Here is a 21,489-nt window from a genome sequence, read left to right as displayed (position 1 = left end):
ATAAAATTTAAAAATATATCTGTAAAATTATATATTTGACTAATTTTTTGATGTATTCAAATCTTGAAAATTTTACTTCAATTTTATTTTGATTTAAACAATTAAATATAATTACATAATTATATAATTAAATATTAATTTAAGTTATAAAAATATAATTTAACTAATTTAGTAATTTTAGCGAAAAATGTTTAAAAAAATTTTTTTTATCGTTATAGAATACATATAATGCATACATAAATAATATGTATATAATATTTATAATAAAATTAAATTTAAACAATTGAATAAAAATGTTTCGTTTCTCAATATTTAATGTCTACTCAAATTTAATGTCTAATTATAAAAATCATATTTTTATTTATTTTAAAAATTAAATTATATGACTACATCAATTCCAATTCTATAAAATAATATAAATTATTTATATACTATCTTTTGATATTTATTAAAAATATAACAATGTACATAACGATATAAAATATAAATTAAAATTGTAAACAATTTACTTGTAAACAATGATAAAAATAAATATATGCAATTCTCAATTAAATAAATTTATTTTATGGCATCGAATTAAATGATTATAATTGAATGGTGTTTTTTTTTTGCCAAATTTATATAATAATGTTGAAGATTAAATAACATTATTACGATAAAAAAATTTTAAATTGAAATATAGAAATGTCGAATGTATATTTGCATGAAAATTGAAATATAGGTAAGTACTTGCCTATACGTAGATTAGAAGTACCTGAGTGTGTGCAAAAGACACGTTGGCTGTGGTGTGAAGCAACGTAGCTTCAGATTTTTTAAATAATGATTCTGTTCATTATGATATAATTTTTAATATTATTATAATACGTTTAAAGAATTAATTTGTTGAAATATATATTATTTCATAGTCTATGCATTTTTATTTAAGGTAATTGATATTTGCTTTTCTTTATAAATAAAATTGTTTATTATGATATTCAATATTTTGATTGCATATGGATAATATAAATTAGTTATCTATTATACATTTTTTTTACATTCATTTTTATCTTTATTCATTTGTTATCAATGTTATCAATGTTTAACCAATTTTATTGCATATTCATATTCTTTATTTTAAATATAAAGTATGTTTTAATATATTAAATTTTTTAATAATAATATAATCGTTTAATCTTTATTTTAGGTGTAATTATCTTAAACAAAATGAGAATTGTCCAATTAAAACGAAATCGTTTTTTCAGTATTATTATCTGCACTATATTTGTTCTTTACACATTATATATTATTCTAAACTATTTTTCTAACAAACCTATCAATAATTTAAAAATTTGGTCTGAGAGTTTAAAAGATAAACAGGTAAATATATTATTATAATTTTATATCAAATAAAATTCTTAAAATATAAGATTTATATATTTTATCATTATATTATATAGATTTTATAAAAAAATAATTTTATTCAGAAATAAATTGCAAAAATTAATTTTAATATGTAACTTTTTACTTTTATTATTAATAATTTAATTATGTAATTTAAAATGTAATATATTATAATAAATATTATATTGCTATAATATATTATAAATTTTTGTAGGTTCCAATTCTATCAAAGGAACTTGGTAATTTTGAACCAAAACATATATCAATGAAAAGTGGTCCTGGAGAAAAAGGTAAACCTCATATTCTTAGGGATGATCAACAGAATGATGTTCAACAATCAGAAATAGATTATGGTATGAATATAGTATGCTCTGATGAAATTTCATTAGATAGATTAATTCCTGATACTAGAATGCCTGAGTAAGTCAATATTTTTTTCTATTTTTTAATCAGTAATTTTATTTAAACTAAATTCTAAAATTTAAATAACATTTTAGTAAAATAAATATACTTTATAATATTTCAAATAAATATAAATATTTAAATAATACTTCAAATAAATAATTTTTTAATATAAAAGTTAACAAATTTTAGAATGTAACATAAAAGAAAAAATAATAATATAGTATTAGTATAAATATTAGTATAATTCTAATTAGATACCATTATGATAAATATATCATAAATTATTATTTATTTTATTTATTATTTATTATTTATAGATGTAAACATTGGAATTATCCAGAAATACTACCTAGAACTAGTGTAATTATTGTATTTCACAATGAAGGCTGGTCTGTATTAATGAGAACTGTTCACAGTGTTATAAATCGTACTCCACCACAATTTTTGGAAGAAATTTTGCTTGTAGATGATTTTTCTGATAAAGGTAAATGTTATAATAATGTAATAAAAATATTAACTAAATTAGAAATAATAAAAAATTTCATTCAGTATTATTGAGAAAAATTATATATAAAATTATAATTCAAATTTATAATATGTTTAAAGTATATTTATATTTTTATAGATAATTTAAAGGGAGAACTAGAGTCTTATATTGAACAATGGGGAGATAAAGTTAAATTAATAAGAAATGAAAAAAGAGAAGGTTTAATAAGAACAAGATCACGTGGTGCACGTGAAGCTAAGGGCGAAGTTATAGTATTTTTGGATGCACATTGTGAAGTTAATATTAATTGGTTACCACCTCTTTTAGCTCCCATAGCTGCTGACAGGTAATTTTTCCTTTATTGAATAATTTCCATACTGAAAAGTAGCGTATTATGATATCCTTATCTTTGATAATGTTCTTTTAACAGTTAAAATTATAAATATATAATTCAAAAATTCAAAGAAATAGTGAAAGAAAGAGTTTATGAACATGGTCCATTCGCAGTGGACCAATGATGGCTCACAATAATTGCTAGAAGGAAAATTTTTATTAGAAAAACAAAAATATTCTTTACTGCATTCTTCAAGTAAGGTAGATGCAAAAAAAGATTTAAAATGTTAAAGATTTAATACAAATGTTATTTTTCTGTCAATTCAATCTAATATCCGTTTAAATTTAAAATTCTACAAAACGCTTACTTTTCTCTTTGGATAGAATATATTATTATATATAAATTTCATAAAAAAAATTAATCATATTTGTTAAATTTTAGAACTGTAATGACAGTTCCCATTATTGATGGTATTGATCACAAGACATTTGAATATCGACCTGTATATCAAGAAGGACATTTGTATCGAGGTATTTTTGAATGGGGAATGTTATATAAAGAAAATGAACTTCCTGCACGAGAGAAAAAAATTCGACCTTATAACAGCATGCCGTACAAGTAATTTGTTTTAAAAAATATATTTAGACGCACAGAACAAAATTATTTAACATTCATGTATTAGGAAAACACTCAATTTAGGTCTCCTACTCACGCTGGTGGCTTATTCGCAATAAATCGTGAATATTTTTTGTCATTGGGTGGATATGATGATGGATTACTTGTGTGGGGTGGAGAGAACTTTGAACTTTCATTTAAAATATGGCAATGTGGAGGAAGCATTCTTTGGGTACCATGTTCACATGTTGGTCATGTATATAGAGGTTTTATGCCTTACACATTTGGTAAATTAGCACAAAAAAAAAAAGGACCACTAATAACTATAGTAAGTAAAATATATTCATTCTTAAATAAAAATTACATATAGCAATATTTTCTAATGTTTCTAATGTTTCAGAATTATAATTATTAATGTATTTTGATAAAATGATATATAATTATATAAAATGAATATAAAAGTTGTAAATTTTTTTCTTTCTAGAATTACAAGAGAGTTGTTGAAACATGGTTTGATGACAAATACAAAGAGTTCTTTTATACAAGAGAACCATTAGCGCAATTACTTGATCATGGCGATATATCGGAACAGTTAGAATTTAAAAGGCGGAAAAGATGTAAAAGCTTTCAATGGTATATGGAAAATGTAGCTTATGATGTTTTTGATAAGTTTCCTGAATTACCACCTAATATTCATTGGGGAGAAGTAAGAAAAATAATATTTATATTAAAAATATTATTATATATTTTGTTCAATTTTATTAGCTATAATTTCACTGTTTTGAATTACATTTTATCATTATTTTATTATTGTAATTATTATTTTGACAAGAAAATATTTATATTTAACTAGCATCTATATCAATATACAACTAATTCAGTTTAAGATATACAATATCTATATATAATACTATATATTATCTTTTTTATTAAATTTTAGTTACGAAATGTAGCAACAGGAACATGTTTGGATACAATGAGTCATTCTCCTCCTAGTTTAATGGCTACAACTGATTGTCATGGATTTGGTAATAATCAGGTAATTTTAAATTATTTTTAAACAATTCTTTTTTAATTTTATAAATTATTATTATAAATGAATTATGATTTATATTTTTCAGTTAATTAGATTAAATGCAAAAGGTCAATTAGGTGTTGGAGAACGTTGCATATCCGCTGATAATCAAGGAGTGAAATTCGTATTTTGTCGCTTAGGGACTGTAGATGGTCCATGGCAATATGATGAAGTAAATATTATTAAACATTGAATTTTTATTTCATTATGAATTCTATATAAAAATAATTAATTTTCGTAGAAAACAAAAACACTTTTACATAGAGTGCACAAAAAGTGCATGGCACTTCATCCTCAAACTCAACAATTATCATTAATGCCATGTGATATCAATAATACGTATCAACAGTGGTCTTTCCATCAAGTTCATCCACAATGGTGAAGAAATGTAAGTACTGGTGCTACTTATACTACATATGAAACGTTTTATGCTGAATCAAAGATTTTTGGCAAAATTTTACCTATGCATTAATTTTTTTTATATGATAAATTGTAGTTAAAATATATTATATTTTATTTTTCTCATAAATTTAAATACTTATGCAAAATTAAAAATGTGAATAAGAACATAAAATTAAAACAAATTTTTTTAAAAATAATAACAATAATTAAACTCTATGAAAAAGAAAATAATGCTATAAAATATTAATAACATATCTGTTATATTGATATCATTTGAAATTATTTTTCATATTATTCACAATCAAAGTGTTCAAATACAATTTATAACATTAATAATTTAGGATCATTAATAGAATCAACAATCTATTTGATTTATTATAATTTCAATTTAAATCAAAACCTATTTTGATTTAATATAATAATATAATTTATTAAAATATATTCATGATTTTTTTATACAATTGTCTGTAATATCGAATATATCTTTCATATTATAGTTTACTTACATTTAATTTTATTTTTAGTTTAATTTTTCTTAAAAGATAACATAAAGATGTTAGAATTATTTCTTTCTTAAATAAATAATGTTTATTTTTTTGAAATAAAAAAAGAACTATGCATATTCACTAATCACACAAAATATTTAAAAAATATTCGAACGATAAATATATTGAAGAATTTATTTGTGTTTATCATTAATTCGTAAATAATGATTTTTGAAAATAAAGAAAGCCGCATATATTATTTTTATGAGTAATATTAATTTAGAATTTCTTCTAAATATCTTACATTGACTATGAATACCGTTCGAAAATATTTACATACATTAATATTTAATAAATAATTATATACGCGAATATTTGCGTTCATATTTGCGTTATATGTTTGTACTGACTATTCAAAGTAGACGTTCATGAACTATTTGCACACATACGCGATTTAAGATATGATTAAATACAATATGTACAATGTTTCAATTATTTTGAAGTTCATTTCGTTTATTATCAATGTAACGTGAGAATGTGTGCTTCCATTTTCGACTGATTCTTCTTAAGAGAGCATGTTATTGATATAGTTTTGTAATGGTTTTTAATTTTTTAAAATACACTTTCAGGCAAAAAGTTACTTATTATAATGTAAAAAAACATAATGTTTTATCAAAAATTATGTATTGATAAATAAAACAGATATTTATAACATTCTGTGTTTGAATTTAATAATAATTCTGTGTTTAATTTGTTTTGATTATAAATTATATATGTTATCATATTATACAGTTTATAAATTCATATGAAATTTCATATGAAAAAATATTTTATTATTATGCTAATTTTTTAAATAAATAAATGTTTATTTATGAATTTCTTAAATAATCATTCAATCAACTATTATTTTTATATAATTTATCATAATCACAGTCAAATTTAATAAATTTAACGACTAGATCTAATATTATAAATACAGTCAATATCTCATATAAACGAACATTAATCAAGAAGTTTGAGCGATAATGATAATGGTGTGACTCTAGTTTCTATAGTTGTTGGTCTTGCAGATGTCTGAAATAATCATATAAATTAACTGATATTTAATTTTTTTAAACAAAAGATAAAAGATAAAAAGATAAAAGATTTACCTTATTGCGATCTCTAATATTAAATGCACCATAAACAATAGGATTCATACAAGAATTTGTACAAGCAAATAGAAAGAGTCCTTTCTGAATTCGTTGATCAATTTTATATGCTGAATTTCGATCAATCCAGTACCTAATCATTCCAATAAATCCAATATATAAAATATATATTAACATAATATTTATCTATGATATATTAATATAAAAATAATAACATTTACCAGAGACTCATGACATAATATGGTGTCCAGCAAATAAAAAATACAGCTATAATAATCACTGTCATTTTTAAAGTTCGAATTTTTGCTCGTGTAAGAAAACCTATTGAAGAACGACGAATCTTATCTGAAATTTAATAATGATTTATTAATTTTTATTGATATTATATTAATAATAAATTATAAAAATAAATTTGATATCACAAATTTTTATCTATTTTTTAAATTATAAAAAAGTGTGATAACTTTGTTTGTTCTTTAATTTTTAATATAAATTTAAAGAAGATGAAAACATTAAAATAAAAAATAAATAAATTTTTGTTTAGATTTTTATGAAAATTCCTACATAAAATAAAAATAATTCTTTATGATTTTTTTCTTCTATTTTTTTATTTAAATAAAAAAATATTAAAAAGTACATCAATTTAAAAAAAATAATTTTAAAGAAATATTTTAAAAACTCTTACGATATTATTTAGATTATTTTTAATTTTTTTAATATTTATTTATTATATCTATTTATTATTTTTTAAATTTTTAAAAAAAATATAAATTAAGAAAAAAATTTGTTTAAATAAAGATTTTTTTAATATAAATTTTTCCGTACCATCTTCGCTTTTTTTTGACCTTCTACGTATTTCCAATAAAATACTCATATAAGTGTATATTATTACCACTAGAGGAAACCAATACATCATAATCATTCCAAATAGAGAATAAGTTATTTCATGAGTATACGTTGGAAAAGCATTAAACGTGACACACTGTGAATACCATGTGATATTTGGATGAGTTTCTAGATGAAATACAATCGTCTAAAAAAAAAAAATGTAATAAGAAAAATTAAATTCAATCAACAACAATTAATAAATATTTATATCATGAGACAATAATAGAAATAATAAGAAATATGTAAAAAAATTAATATTATATTAGAAAAGATCTTTCACACCCTTAGGGAATTTCCTATTTCAAATTGATTGCATTCAAAATAAACATTGAATCATAGAAGAAAAAAATATAACATATTATACATATAAAATAAAAATAAAGATATAAGATTCTTTATCTGATTAATTATTTATAATATTATATAATATATAATTATTTATAATTATTATACCTGAGGTAATGAACACACGACAGATCCTATCCAAGCAAAGGATAGCATAATTTTACCTCTTTTATCAACATCCCACAATTGAAGTGGTTTTATTACTGCATAATATCTAAAATTAAATAATTATAAATAAAATAAATAAGGCTAATAGGCTAGTATTAATAGCATTATATTTATTAAATATAATATTAATAGAGTAAAAAATAATTTAAAAAAAAAATCGCAAAAAGTTACAATACAATTCACATTTTAAAAGCTTTTTAGTTATATTATAATTAATCTCAAAGTATATGACTTCCTAAATATTATTTCCTAAATTTTTTTAATATGTGATTTTTCATCATATTCTATATTTTTTTTTCTTAAACAAACTGGATTATTTATAAAATGAAATAATAAATAGATAAAAATTGATATCAAGTTTTTTTCTACTAATACATAATTTTTCATAATAAATGATTATTAACTCTTACTGACCTGTCCATACTTATGCATACCAGAACAAAAGATGATAAGTATAGACCAAACATTCTAAAGAAAGCCATTATTCGGCACATCACGTCCCCTGCTTTCCAGGAAACAGTGATCGCCCAACCAATCTCCAATGGCATCATTAAAAAAGTAACCTGAAAATCGTTTTCCTTTTTTTATTTTTTTCTTATAACAAAAACAAAAGATATTAAATTACGAATAATCATAAACTCTCCAGTTGGACGAAGCACTGATCTATCCCGAACTCTACAATTTTTTAATATTTAAATCTTAAATTGGATTGATCAATGCTCATAAATCTGAAAAAAATTTTTTTATATATATAAATATAATACAAATACAATAATCTTTCATGATTTTTCATTTCGAGTTTTCAACAATTAAATCTTAATGATTTTATCATACATCATATAGTATTAACTTAAGATTTAACTTAAGATTCGAACGGATACTAAATTTTAAAAGTTTTTCAGATTCCTGATTCATCAATGTATCCTTATTACAGTAATATTATTACATTTTGAGCGTTCGACTTTATCTGATCAGTATCTCATCCAAAGTTTGCACACCTCTAATTGTTTAACGTGTTACTATTTGAGGAAAATTCATATTGAATACTCACAAGTAGATCAGCGATCGCAAGGTGCATTAACATAATGTGTATCCTCGATTTCGATACACGTTTACGACATGTAATTAATATTAACACCGTCGTGTTCCCTATGGCGGATATTATCATTAACACGCTGTAAAATAGAATACTAACAATATGACCTTCGTTGAATCGCATATCAATCGGTAGTAGTTCCGTGTAATTCGAATTATTAACCCGCGAATTGTCTAATTCCGCGGTGGTGATTATTTTTATATTGCTTCCCATAATGTCAAACTTTTAAAAATTCTGTTTAACAAATTCAATCAAATATAAATGAGATTGCATTTAGATAAATTATCATCGAAATATATTATTTCGTATATATTAATTATACGTTAAATCATAGCAATTCTTTATGTAAAAAGAACGAAAAAAATTATATTTTATGTCAAAAAATCCGTATATAGTATTGTAATACATTTTAATTAAAGATAAATTAAAATAGCGATTTTTAAATTAATCTTTAAAATTCTAATTCGAAATATTATTTATTTTAAGATCGAGAATCACTCGAAAGTCGGAATGCTTTTTTTTCCTTTTCTAACAAATATTTATCTTCTCAAAGAACAAAAATTTTAACTTCTTTTTTTTTTAAAAAAACTTTTACTTATTGAATATAATTAAACGAAAATATTGTTTAAGTTTCGAGTAAAAAAAAATAGCTAAATCAAAAGTTTTTAAGAGAGATTTCATATTTCTTATTCTAGTATTCTTATCTCTAATTTTAATGGTTAATTTTATTAGATTTTTAAAAATTTGATTCTTTCTTGAAAAGATGAGGTATAAGTGATACATTGTATCACAAATAAATTGTTTGCAATATTTTGTTTGTAACATTCGTCACGTGTAAAAAGCGTGTTCATCATTAATTTTTTGAGTAATCTATATGTATATAGATTAAATAAAAATATATCATTTTATTCGTAATTTCATAACGTCGTGTATTTTACTATATTCATTTTCTTCTCTATTACTAAATTTTCCATATAGTTTGATATCGATATCGATAATTCTAGTCAACTCACCTTATTTGAAAATTTGCTAATTATTGTAAAATAGCGTATAAATCATTTGTACTTTAATTATAAATCACACTCCATCTTTCATGCAATTTAGATTTCCATTAATTTATTCAATTTTTCCAAATTCTAATTTCTAATTGATATTTAAATAAAAATAGAGATAATTGTTTGCTTTTTAACCACATAATGTTCAATTGAACATCGCAAAAAAGAATTTTATTAAACTTTTAAATTTTCTAATTTTCTAATTCTTCGATTAATTATCACTTTTCTTCTCTATTTTATTTTTTATTTGTTTGCTTATTTTTTTTTTTAATTTTTAAAATATAATCACTAAATTTCAATCAATTCAACAAATTATCCACCGTTTCGAACATTTCGAACATTTTGTACAAAATATTCTTCTATATGCTTTATTACGAATGTTTCTCATTTATTTCTGATTAAACTGTTTCGATGCACATAGATTAAATTAAACAACAATTTATGGAGAAAAATTTATACGAAGAATTTTAACAAGCTATGACACTTTTTGAAAAATTTTCGTAGATAATTCATATCACATATTTATAAAATAAAACTTATTTGTATAAAAGAAGAAATTAATAGTAATGGGTATAAATGGTAATATTGATTGCAAAGTTATACGACATCTTAACCGATAGTTTAAAACATGAATGACTTAATAAAGGAACGACAATTTTTTTTTTTTTTTTTTTTTTCTTACGAAAAAAAACACTACGAATACCAAGCAAAAACTGCAGTAGAAATTTCTGTAGTAGAACTAACATTTATAAATCCATGTAAATGCTTGGTCCAGTAATCTGGGGTCAAGTGTTAAATCAAAACCGATAACCATACAAATACATTGCCGTTATGATCTTATTTTTGAATATTGATGACAATTATGACGATTCAATTTTACAAAAACAGTAAAAATCTTTTGCAATTTATTTTTAATTCCTAAACGAAATCGAAAAGATCTTTATTTTAATGAAGGAATTCTTATCAAGAATTTCCATTCAGATAAAACTCGACCTAAAAATGTTGCGTTGGCGTTTTGAGTTTATTTTTAATTTAAATATCTCACGATTTAATTTGAGCGCTTTAAAACGTCTTATATAAACTTCTTTTAAGTTATGAATTCATTTTTATATAAATTCACTTTTATTATACATAAATGAAAAAAATTTACATGAAATTATTAAATATAACAATAAAAATATATTATTCAACATAAAATTGAAAGTTAAATAAAAATTGCATATATATGCAATTATATATATATATACATATATATATATATATAATTAACAATAATCGAGTAATTTATTATTCATCCCAATCATCAGTATCTGGTTGAGAATCGTATTCACTAGTAGCCGAATTTCTATCCGATGCAGCTGCTTCGTTTGGTTTAGGAGGTGGAGGAATCATACTGGACATTCTTTCCAGAGCACTACCTCCAGATCCAGCAATTCCTTTTCTCCTGAGAGCTAATTTTGCGTGCAAATCGGCCATTAGATCACCTCCAACAGATGCGGAGGACCAACGGTTTCCTTTTTCTTCTGGTGGTACTGTACGTCTTAGTTTCGCTCTTCCTATGCCACCAGCATTACGAATTGCTTCCATTAAATTCGATCTATCATCCAATTTCATTTTTCTCGGATCTTCAACACTTTTTTTAACTGAATCTTTAACTTGAGAATCAATAGCGGTAGATTCAGATGAAACTGAAGACGGCGGTGCTGGTGGCGGTGGCGGTGGCGGTGGTGGTGGTGGTGGTGGAGGTGGCGGTGGTGGCGTTATTAAAGGAGCTGATGACGAGGGATTTAATGATGAATGACTACTGTTCTTAGAAGAATCCGAATTTGTTGTATTTAATAAGATTGGTGGAGGAGGAGGTGGCGGAGCAAGCTCGGTGAGATTTTTCGAATAATCGCTATCAACAAAATTAGGTACATTTGGAATAATTTCATCTAATTTTGTATTGGAATCCTTCTCGTCCATTGTTGATGTTGGTGTTGGAAGATCTAGACGAACTGTGGGCGTCGTTACTGCTGAAGAAGGAGCAATAGGACTTTGAGAATTAAGATCTAAAATGAATTTTTCATCATCTACAATTCCAGGTAAATCAGGAAGGGAAGGTGGCACATTTATCTGCGGTACCTGTAGAAAATATTTTATGTAATAATTTTTTATTATTGTTCATATATATTTAATATAAATTCTTCAGATAAAAATAATTTTTTTTTCATTTTAATAGTAATATATAATCAATAAGCAATATGTAAAAATAATATAAAATTAGATTTTATGAATTAGTGTATTAAAAAAATCTTACCTCTCCTAAAGTTGGTGTATATAGATAACTACTAGGTAAATCCATTTCAGTTGATAACCATGGTTGTATAATAGAATCTGGTGCATCTTCTATTTGTTGTTTATCACTTAATTTGTGGGAAGTTTGTTTCATAGATATTTTATATGGATCATCCATACTATTGAACAAGAATGCACTAATTGAAGATAAATGAAAAGGAAATGTCATTTCATTATCTGTATAAATCTCTTTATTAGATTTAGATCGAACATGATAAAATTGTAGCTTTTCTTGTAAATTGTTATTTATTATATATTGACCATCTTCTGTTTTACAATTAGAAGATAAATATGCTCCAGCAATATCTTTTATAGGTACAGAACATTTATAAACTTTTGGTATTTTGTTGATATTATCATACTGAGGTGGTACAGCTAACTCATATTCCTTATATGTATGACTAGCAGGATATCTTGCAGCAGAATACATTTTTACAGCTTTTAAATTTAAATTAGTTTGTAAATATTTTAAACGATCTTGAAGTTTTGTAGCTCTGTCTTTAACATTAGATAATCTATAATAAAAAATGTATATTAATTTTTCATCTAAATATATTATTATACTTTTTTATTAAATCTTAAAATTATAAATATGTATAAAAACATAATTTTTACTTAGAAATAAAAAATCTTTAAGAATATAGATAAAAAATTACCTTTGACTATTTTGAAAAAGTCTCTTATCAATACATTCAAATATATAATTAACAGCAGAATCTAAATTATCAAGAGCTTCAGCAATTTGGACAATAGTTTCTTCATGTCTTAAGTTATCAGGAATAATACCTATATGTTATATTTATATAAAATATTTATATTTAATTAATTTTTTCTATTAAATATTATCTCTTTTTTTTTTTAATTTCAGTTTCTTTTATACTAATAATATTTATTTAAACAATAAGTATATATCACATAAATAAGCTTTTTTATAATATAAATAAAAAAATAAATATTGTATATAATAACAATCTATTGTATATTATTCAAAAATTCAAATTTAATAAAAATATAAAATAAAAAAATAATTATATAAAATACTAAAAACATTAATAAAATAATATAATAATATAAATAAAAAAATAAATTTGTTATAATGATATTAATGAAAAATATTTATATTTTTTTCCTATATTATGATAAAATTCAAATAATTTATAATATTTACCAATTTCAATTCGTTTCGGCATAATTGACAATTATTAAAAATATATTTTTTTTTATTTATTATATTATACCAATAAAAATCGCACACACATATAATTAAATTAAATTTTTAATGTATTAACATTACAAATTAATTTCATTCATATAATAAATGAGGTTAAAATCGTATGATACAATCAAAACAAACTTAATAGTTTCTTCGAAGAGTTTACATATACTTTGATGCGCCATCAATTGTTATTTAAAAATGCCCAAATATATAATTACTGAATATAATTCAATGAATTATTATTTACATTATACAATTTTTAAATATAATAGAATATATCATAGAAAATTTCTAATACATTTCTAATACAATAATAAATAAATTTTCATTATCAAAATTATTATAATTCAAACTTGTAAACTTGCTTTAAATTTATAAATAAAACTAAAGTCAAATACTTAATATATTGTGCTAGAATAGTGAAAAAGTCTAATCATAATGTAAATATAACCTATAATTTTTTATAATTTTATAAAATATTTATTTTTTTAATAGATATATTATATATTATATTTATGATAAATAACAATTATAACTATGATAAAATGCAATATAATGTATATAACATACACACAATTATTTATATTAATTAGTTAATTTTTTATTTTGGTACATAGAAATAGGCTTTCAATTCAAATATGTTATCACATTTTATTTAAAAATTAAATCTTGCAATTATTAGAATTAAAATCAAAATTATAATATTAAGTATTTTGTAATCGTTTATTAATGATTAAATCAATTTTTTTGTTTTATTATTTGCATCAAATTTAATTACCATATATGTTTATATATATTAATTAAATTTTTATTTTTATATTACATTATATTATATTTATATTATATTACATTATATTATTTATATTATTATCTAAATATATTAAATCTATTAATCAATTATTTATATAGCTATTAATAAAAAATTAGAAATATTGATCTACAATCTATAATCACACGTGATTTTTGACAGTGCTTCTTTACGTAAATTTTTCAATATCATATTAACATATAAAATTTTAATATGTTTTATGAAATTTGATAGAACATTACATGTATAGTATGAAATATTATAATATAAGTGTTGTAAATTAATATTAATATTTATTATTTTATACATATTATATATATATATTATATGTATGTATAATATGTATATATTTTAATATTATGCCTTATGTAAAGAAAAATAATAATAAATATATTATAAATATATATAAAATTAGATAGTTATATTGGTTAGTTAATATGGTGATTTTAAATTATTATAATATTACATTAACGATTCGTAATATCTATTCAATTATATTTTTTTTATCTTATAGGTTATACTAATGTTTAATAAAAATAATATAAAATATATAAAAATTTATAAAATAATATGTGAAAGAACATAAAAATTATATCCCAGAATATAATTATGTTTATTCATTTTTTGATGATAAATATAAATAAAAAAATTGTACAGTGTATGATATTAAATGCAAAAGTAAATTTAAGTACAAAAGTCAAAACATATTATGATATCTTGGGAGTACCTCCAACTGCTACATATAAGGAAATAAAATCAGCATATTACAAATTAACGTTAAAATATCATCCTGACAAGAATAAAACTGAATCTGCAAAAAAAATGTTTCATGAAATTTCAAATGCATATGATATACTTAGTAAATATAATACACGTAAGGAATATGATAGAACTCTTTTAGTCAAATATGATCATTTGCATCATAAACACAAGAAAATGAAAATGTACAATGTTAATGAAACAAAAAATAGTTGTCATTATACAGGTAATACTACAGGTAGAATTTATGATTTTGATGAATGGGTAAAACAACATTATTCAGATTTATTTCAAAAAAATTTACATATAAAAGATATAGAAAAAAGATATGAAGAAAATGTTAAAGCAAATGTAGATAAATCGCTAAACTTACCTTCTTCAATAATCCTGATAATAATAATATCAATATTATTATATCTGAAAATATCAATAGAAGAAAATACTTATAAAAAGAATAGGAAAAGAAATGGACAACAAATCAACTGATTAGAATTATTTATTATTTATTTAAAAGATTTTATATAGGAAAACATTATAATTAAAAATATAAAACATAATATATGTATATAAAAAATAATATTAAGTTTATTTCATTCATCCAGACATAAATCAGAAATATATGTAAAATTTTAATTTTTTATCTATGTAAGTTTTTACTATTAATTGCTAATTAATTATATTAAATTACAAATTGATTAATGAAACATATCTATTACATTTAATATAGTTAAAAACTTTAAATCTAAAATTAATTTAATAACAAAATTATTGCAATTAGTTATTAATTTTAGTTTTAAATTTAGTTTAAAAAAAATTATATTTAAAATTATATATTTATTTGAATTAATTATTATTAATATTAATATCAATTCAATCAAAAAACTAACATTAAATGTCATACCAATATTATACTGATAGAAAAAAACATGGATCAAAATGAATCATTTGTAAAATTTTAAAAATGTATATAGTTTATACATATAGTAATTTTAATATATATTTCAAGAAATGAAGTCTATATTATAATAACATTATAAAATTTACTTATAAATTATTTTAACTTTATATTAACTATAAATTAAAATGATTGATTTAATAATTGTTTTATTATATGCAATATTCATATTTTTTATTCATTAAAATTATTAGTAATTAAAATATTTCTTATATATAATGCAAAATTTAATATTTAAAGATTAAATTGTTTTAAATATATAACATCATTCTATATCAGATATAATTTAATATGGCCTATAATGTGATAAACCTGATGGTACAGGCATTGGCATTGAAACAGGTCCAGTTGGATAAGGAATTGCAGGAACTAAGTTATGAAAATTACTAGCAATTGGATATCCAGGACCACTAGTCACAGCATGTGATTTTCTTATTAATTCTCTTAATTTATCTACTTTAACTTTACGTAGATGCATTAATTTACGCCGTGATAAAAACTGCTCTAAAAATTCATCGACCTCTATATCTCCAGCCAAAAATTTTTCAGCTATGGTCTATATTAAAAAATAAAGATATTATATAAAAAAATAATAAATGTTAATAAAATGTTAATTTAATAATCTTAATACATTGCCAATCAAGTAAATTTTATTTAAATTTATTAAATAAAAAAAAATAATGAGAATTAATAATATGAAATTTAAAATTAAAGTTATCATATTAATCTATTTACAAGATTAGCAATGTATGTTAATAATTATAATAATTATAATAAAATCATACTTCTGATTCTTCTTCAATTTCAGCTGCTGCTGTTTGTAATAAATCTAATGCAGTATCAGCAGTCATTTCTCCAGATTTATTTTCTACAAACAACAAATAAAAATTAAATAAACTGAATTTTGTTTATAATTATTATTATATATTATTTAAAATATATTATAACAATATATGATAGCAATTAATGATAAATGAGCAATAATAAATAATTTAATTATTGATTTCATTATTAATTTTATATTTTAAAATTTTCACATTTTAAAATTATTAAATGTAACATGAGAATACATACTTATTTCTTCTAATTTTTCTTTTACACTTATGCATAATCTATTTCCTTTTTCACTAAGTTCTTTTAATATTTGTTTACCCTCTTGTAATTCAGGTTGTTTCGATAAATTAAACTCTGCCAAAGATGTGTTACTTGCCATTAATAATTCCTTTTCAGTTTCTAAATTTTTAAACTAAAAGGAAAATAAAAAGAAATGAATCATTATATAAAATTTTATAATGAACAAATTATAAATTATAAAAATAGAAATAAAATAATTATAAAAAAAATATAAATTACCTGTTTTACATCTTTCACAATATCTTCGAATTTTGAATCATCATTTAATAATTCTTTTAGTTCGTCGTTTGTTAGATGTGACAATAGACCTAATGCTGCAGGTATATCAGGTTCTTGATTTGATTTAAACATTGTTCAAAATTATTAGTTCCGTTATTATAATTATATTCATGAATTAAATTTTATTTTTAAATAGAATGATTATGAAATTACTTATTTACGTTACAAAAAATCAACATCTTGATATATATAATAATTAATATAAAAACATATTCATTAAGATTTTCACATAAAAAAAATTTTAATATCGATAATATATAATCATCTATATTTATAATATATCAAGTTATCAAGATTCAATACGATTTTAATTACATAAATTTTATGAAAATATGCGTTTCATTTATTGACACAATCTACATATAAATATATTTATATCACTTGGACTTATCATAGGATAATACGAATATAGATATACGACTCAATATAAAAATAGTTTATACAAATATATTTGTATAAAATATTCAAATTAATTATCATTATTTGAATTATTATTAATTAATTATTATTATTATATTTTTTCCTATAAAATGTTTAATAAATTTTTAACTCAATAGAGATATTAATAATTATTATCATAAAAATATAAATTCTTCGTTAAATTTAAGTTAAATTTCGAATTAATATAGAAATTTAAGAAATATATTTTATTTATTTTTTGTTTAATTTATATATATATTTTTATAAATATAATTCTATAAAATCATTTTTTTTTCTCCGTAAATAAAGTTTTGTTTTTCATTGATTTTTTTATAATCTTTTTAATTTTACTCTTTTTATTTTAGTGATTTTATGAAATCTTGTATAAATTTTCATATTTTCTTTTGTATTTAATTATCTTTTTAAATTAGAAACAATTATTGACAATTGATGTAGTAAAAATTTATGTGCTTTAAAAGAAAATATTTAAAATATTTATTATTATTATCATAAACTAGTAAGTTTTATATTTTCAGTTGGCGATAATCACAATTCTGCGTTCATGTTCGTGATTAAAAATATGAAGCATGGTATGTTTAAAATGATAACTATAAGATACAAGTTAACATTATTGTGTAAACAGTATAAAAATAACTAAAAAAAAAAAAATTATATATTAAATTATATTTACGATATCAAAAACAATACTTTTTTAAAGTGAAAATCAATAAGACATTCTGTTAATTATATAAATATTATTTATATAATCGAAATATGAATAAATTACAATTATATTTTCAAACATTTACAAATATAAAATATATAAATTATGAAGGTAAATTTAATTATATACAAAAATTATGAAAGAAAATTTTATTTATATATAAAAATATAGTATTATATTTATAAATATAGGTTGTAGACATATTAAACGATGGGTAGCTCCAACGCAAAAAGAAATAACAAAAAGAAAGAAGAAATTACCACCTCAAGTTGAACCACATCGTAATAGTTTTATTGAATGGAATAGAAATGCAGAAATATATGCATTTAATGAAAGACTTTCTGAAAAATTTAATACTGAGAAATTGGATCAAGCATTTATACATAAATCATATATTCTTGAAGAAATAAAAAAACAAAAAGAAATGGGAATAAAAGAACCTTTATTTAATATACAAAGTAATGAGGAATTTATTAAAAAAGGAAAGGAAATAACATCAGCAGTTATAAAAAAATATTTAAACCAAAATTTATCAAGTCTTCCTGAAAATGGTATTATGTATGTATAAATTGTAATATATATATACATAAATTATATGAATATATGTATATCTGATTAATGTATAAAATAATTTAATTAATCAAATTTTATATTTATATTTATAAATATATTGTTTCAGAGCATTTCATGACTATCTTATGTCTCAAGAACTATTAGCTACAGCATCCTTGCATATTGGAACAAAAGACATTATTTTGACTGGTGTTTGTATATACTTATATAATATATAATTTATTGCACTTATTGCATTTTGAATTTTTTATTTTATTATATATTTATTAAGTAAAATACATTAATTTTTTTATATATTATATATAGTAATAAATTAGTAATTCTATATTTAGGAATATCCTGTATCCCAAGAAACATTAGCACAAACATTTCTAGCACTTGTGGGAGCACTTGCAGAGAGTGTTGATGTCAATCATGCAGGTATTTTTGTTCGAGATTTTTTAATAGCAGGATTAGCCAGCAAAGACTTAACTGAAATATGGTGTCCAACTAAACCATTTGAAACGTTAACTGATATGATTTCTATGGAAAAGAAAGTAATTATAGAAGCAAGACTTATTGGACAAGGTGGCAAGAACACAATTTTATCAGTTTATCATATTGGAATTTATGCAAACAAAGAATATTTGGGATCAGGTAATGATATCAAATTTGATACAATATATATAATAAATCATTAATAAATCATACTTGTAGGTTTTGGACAAACTATTGCAGAGGCAAAAGATGTAGCTGCCATTAATATATTATCTCAGATGTATGGATTATTACATTCAAGTCAACCATTACGATTTAATGAAAAAATAAATATATCTGTATAAAAGCAATTGTTATGTGATAAAAATTGTATACAATATATTTAAAATGTTTAAGAATATAAATTATAGCTATGTATATATGTATATATGTAATACATTAATTTTCTAATTATTTTCTTATTGAAATTATCCTATAAAATAAATTATAATAAATAATTAAATGATACAAAAAGAATGTTAAAAAAAATTAAAAATTAGTAAAAAAAATATGATAAATGATAAAATATTTGTTTATAAATAATAATCAAAATATTTTTTTTTTACTTCATATTTTATATTTTTTAAATATTTTTGTATATTAGTGCATTGTGTAAATTTAATTCTTTTTGTTTAATTTTTTTTTTTAATTTTCCACAAATATCGTTATCTTTAAATTATTATAAATTAAAAGATTTCTATGTAGAAACAAATAAAATCATATATTACTATATATCATTATAAACTTATTAAAAGTTTACAATTTTTTAATCTCAATAAATATTTTAATCTCAATTTTTGAAAAAAAATATATGAAGAATATATACAAATATAATAAAAAATTAAAATATATAATATCATTTTATGTATAAATTTATGAAAAATAAATCGAAATATATATGATGTGATTTAAAATATAAATATTTTGATTAGTTGAAAGGTTATATTATTTTACTTTTACGAGATCGCCATCTCATGAATCCAATGAACCACATACGTAGTTAAAACGTGACGAAAAAGTACATAACGGTATTTAGCGTTCGTATTGACAAAATTTTGCGTATAGTAAAAGAGCTCAAAATATTTAGTGTTTTTTATATAATTTTTGTTTTAATTGGTGTTTGATATTCTTAAAAAAAGTTTATATGTTATAATAGCTTCTCACATTATAAAAATATTATGATTAATATAATTTGTACTTAGAAACTACATATATACATTACAACCAATACATATTAATATCTTTCAATAGAATCTTTAAATTGATATAAGTTATTTATAATTTATTATAATATTTGTTCAATGTTAATGTTCTTGAAATAATTTTTCAATCCTTAATTTAATATAATTATTGCATATATGATATAATATGAAAAAATAATTTCATTTACTTTTTTTTTTTGCTTATAAAAATATAAATTATTTTTATAATTGTGCATGTGATTACATTTTTTGTTTTAAATATTATATAATTAAATATATATATTTATATAATTTCGTTTTTATATTTTATATTTTATAGTATATATAAATTAACATAATATAACATATATAATTGTAAATTGAATAGATTTTTAATAAATATTTTGATTTTTTTTTCATTCCCTTTTTTTTATAAATATTTTAATTTTAATTCAATAATTATAATGAATATTTTTATTATTGAATGAGATAAAAATATTAATTTTATATTTATAAATAAAATTTTATAACTATATATTATTATCAATTAAAAAAATATATATATAAAATTTAAAATGCAAACCTTATATATTATATATATTATTTTAAAAGAAAATTAAAAATAAATAATATTTCTTTAATTAATAAAGTTTTTAAATTAAAGATATTCAATTATTATAATTGTAAATATTATTTAAAAA

General features: G+C 20.5%; 6 protein-coding genes across 12 annotated transcripts; 3 read left to right on the top strand and 3 right to left on the bottom strand.

Moving 5' to 3' along the window:
• The first annotated feature begins 706 nt into the window (after positions 1-706).
• On the top strand, positions 707-5,897 carry LOC107994693 (N-acetylgalactosaminyltransferase 7). Of its 2 annotated transcripts, none has more exons than XM_017051702.3 (11): positions 707-925; positions 1,184-1,356; positions 1,595-1,800; positions 2,103-2,269; positions 2,411-2,618; positions 3,048-3,224; positions 3,306-3,549; positions 3,706-3,927; positions 4,162-4,260; positions 4,343-4,468; positions 4,538-5,897. In XM_017051702.3, exons 2-11 carry the CDS (start codon positions 1,204-1,206, stop codon positions 4,676-4,678), a joined length of 1,743 nt encoding a protein of 580 aa, XP_016907191.1. In that variant the 5' UTR covers positions 707-925; positions 1,184-1,203; the 3' UTR covers positions 4,679-5,897. The 2 variants fall into 2 exon arrangements, with proteins under 2 accessions (XP_016907191.1, XP_061933513.1); XM_062077529.1 differs by lacking the exon at positions 707-925 and adding an exon at positions 1,050-1,124.
• A 187-nt stretch (positions 5,898-6,084) lies between these two features.
• On the bottom strand, positions 6,085-10,845 carry LOC107994681 (adipokinetic hormone/corazonin-related peptide receptor variant I). Of its 5 annotated transcripts, none has more exons than XM_062077570.1 (8): positions 9,845-10,845; positions 8,787-9,065; positions 8,150-8,298; positions 7,676-7,781; positions 7,160-7,367; positions 6,556-6,679; positions 6,335-6,467; positions 6,085-6,257 (listed from the first exon to the last, which is right to left on the bottom strand). In XM_062077570.1, exons 2-8 carry the CDS (start codon positions 9,042-9,044, stop codon positions 6,186-6,188), a joined length of 1,050 nt encoding a protein of 349 aa, XP_061933554.1. In that variant the 5' UTR covers positions 9,045-9,065; positions 9,845-10,845; the 3' UTR covers positions 6,085-6,185. The 5 variants fall into 5 exon arrangements, with proteins under 5 accessions (XP_061933554.1, XP_061933559.1, XP_061933556.1 ...); XM_062077575.1 differs by having other exon boundaries at positions 8,787-8,910; XM_062077572.1 differs by lacking the exon at positions 9,845-10,845 and having other exon boundaries at positions 8,787-9,402.
• Positions 10,846-10,989: 144 nt separating this feature from the next.
• Positions 10,990-13,530, bottom strand: LOC107994682 (WASH complex subunit 1). The gene is made up of 4 exons (XM_062077542.1): positions 13,392-13,530; positions 12,880-13,009; positions 12,186-12,738; positions 10,990-12,010 (listed from the first exon to the last, which is right to left on the bottom strand). The coding sequence occupies exons 1-4, from the start codon at positions 13,411-13,413 to the stop codon at positions 11,174-11,176; spliced, it is 1,542 nt and encodes a 513-aa protein (XP_061933526.1). The 5' UTR covers positions 13,414-13,530; the 3' UTR covers positions 10,990-11,173.
• Positions 13,531-13,823: 293 nt separating this feature from the next.
• Positions 13,824-15,583, top strand: LOC107994739 (dnaJ homolog subfamily B member 14-like). 2 transcript variants are annotated; one of them, XM_062077621.1, is made up of 2 exons: positions 13,824-13,879; positions 14,762-15,583. In XM_062077621.1, the coding sequence occupies exon 2, from the start codon at positions 14,857-14,859 to the stop codon at positions 15,490-15,492; it is 636 nt and encodes a 211-aa protein (XP_061933605.1). In that variant the 5' UTR covers positions 13,824-13,879; positions 14,762-14,856; the 3' UTR covers positions 15,493-15,583. The 2 variants fall into 2 exon arrangements, with proteins under 2 accessions (XP_061933605.1, XP_061933603.1); XM_062077619.1 differs by lacking the exon at positions 13,824-13,879 and adding an exon at positions 14,540-14,674.
• On the bottom strand, positions 15,485-17,733 carry LOC107994721 (vacuolar protein sorting-associated protein 37B). Its single transcript, XM_017051745.3, has 4 exons — positions 17,315-17,733; positions 17,036-17,207; positions 16,747-16,829; positions 15,485-16,517 (listed from the first exon to the last, which is right to left on the bottom strand). Exons 1-4 carry the CDS (start codon positions 17,444-17,446, stop codon positions 16,248-16,250), a joined length of 657 nt encoding a protein of 218 aa, XP_016907234.1. The 5' UTR covers positions 17,447-17,733; the 3' UTR covers positions 15,485-16,247.
• Positions 17,734-18,128: 395 nt separating this feature from the next.
• LOC107994718 (large ribosomal subunit protein mL44) lies at positions 18,129-20,021 on the top strand. Its single transcript, XM_017051742.3, has 5 exons — positions 18,129-18,629; positions 18,710-19,076; positions 19,198-19,282; positions 19,424-19,727; positions 19,788-20,021. The coding sequence occupies exons 1-5, from the start codon at positions 18,569-18,571 to the stop codon at positions 19,910-19,912; spliced, it is 942 nt and encodes a 313-aa protein (XP_016907231.2). The 5' UTR covers positions 18,129-18,568; the 3' UTR covers positions 19,913-20,021.
• The last annotated feature ends 1,468 nt before the right edge of the window (positions 20,022-21,489 follow it).

The sequence above is a fragment of the Apis cerana genome, linkage group LG1 (genome assembly GCF_029169275.1).
Source record: "Apis cerana isolate GH-2021 linkage group LG1, AcerK_1.0, whole genome shotgun sequence".
NCBI classification, from domain to species: Eukaryota; Metazoa; Arthropoda; class Insecta; order Hymenoptera; family Apidae; genus Apis; species Apis cerana.
The sequence above is the reverse complement of the archived record's forward strand: the minus strand, read 5'-3'. Positions and strand labels throughout refer to the sequence as shown.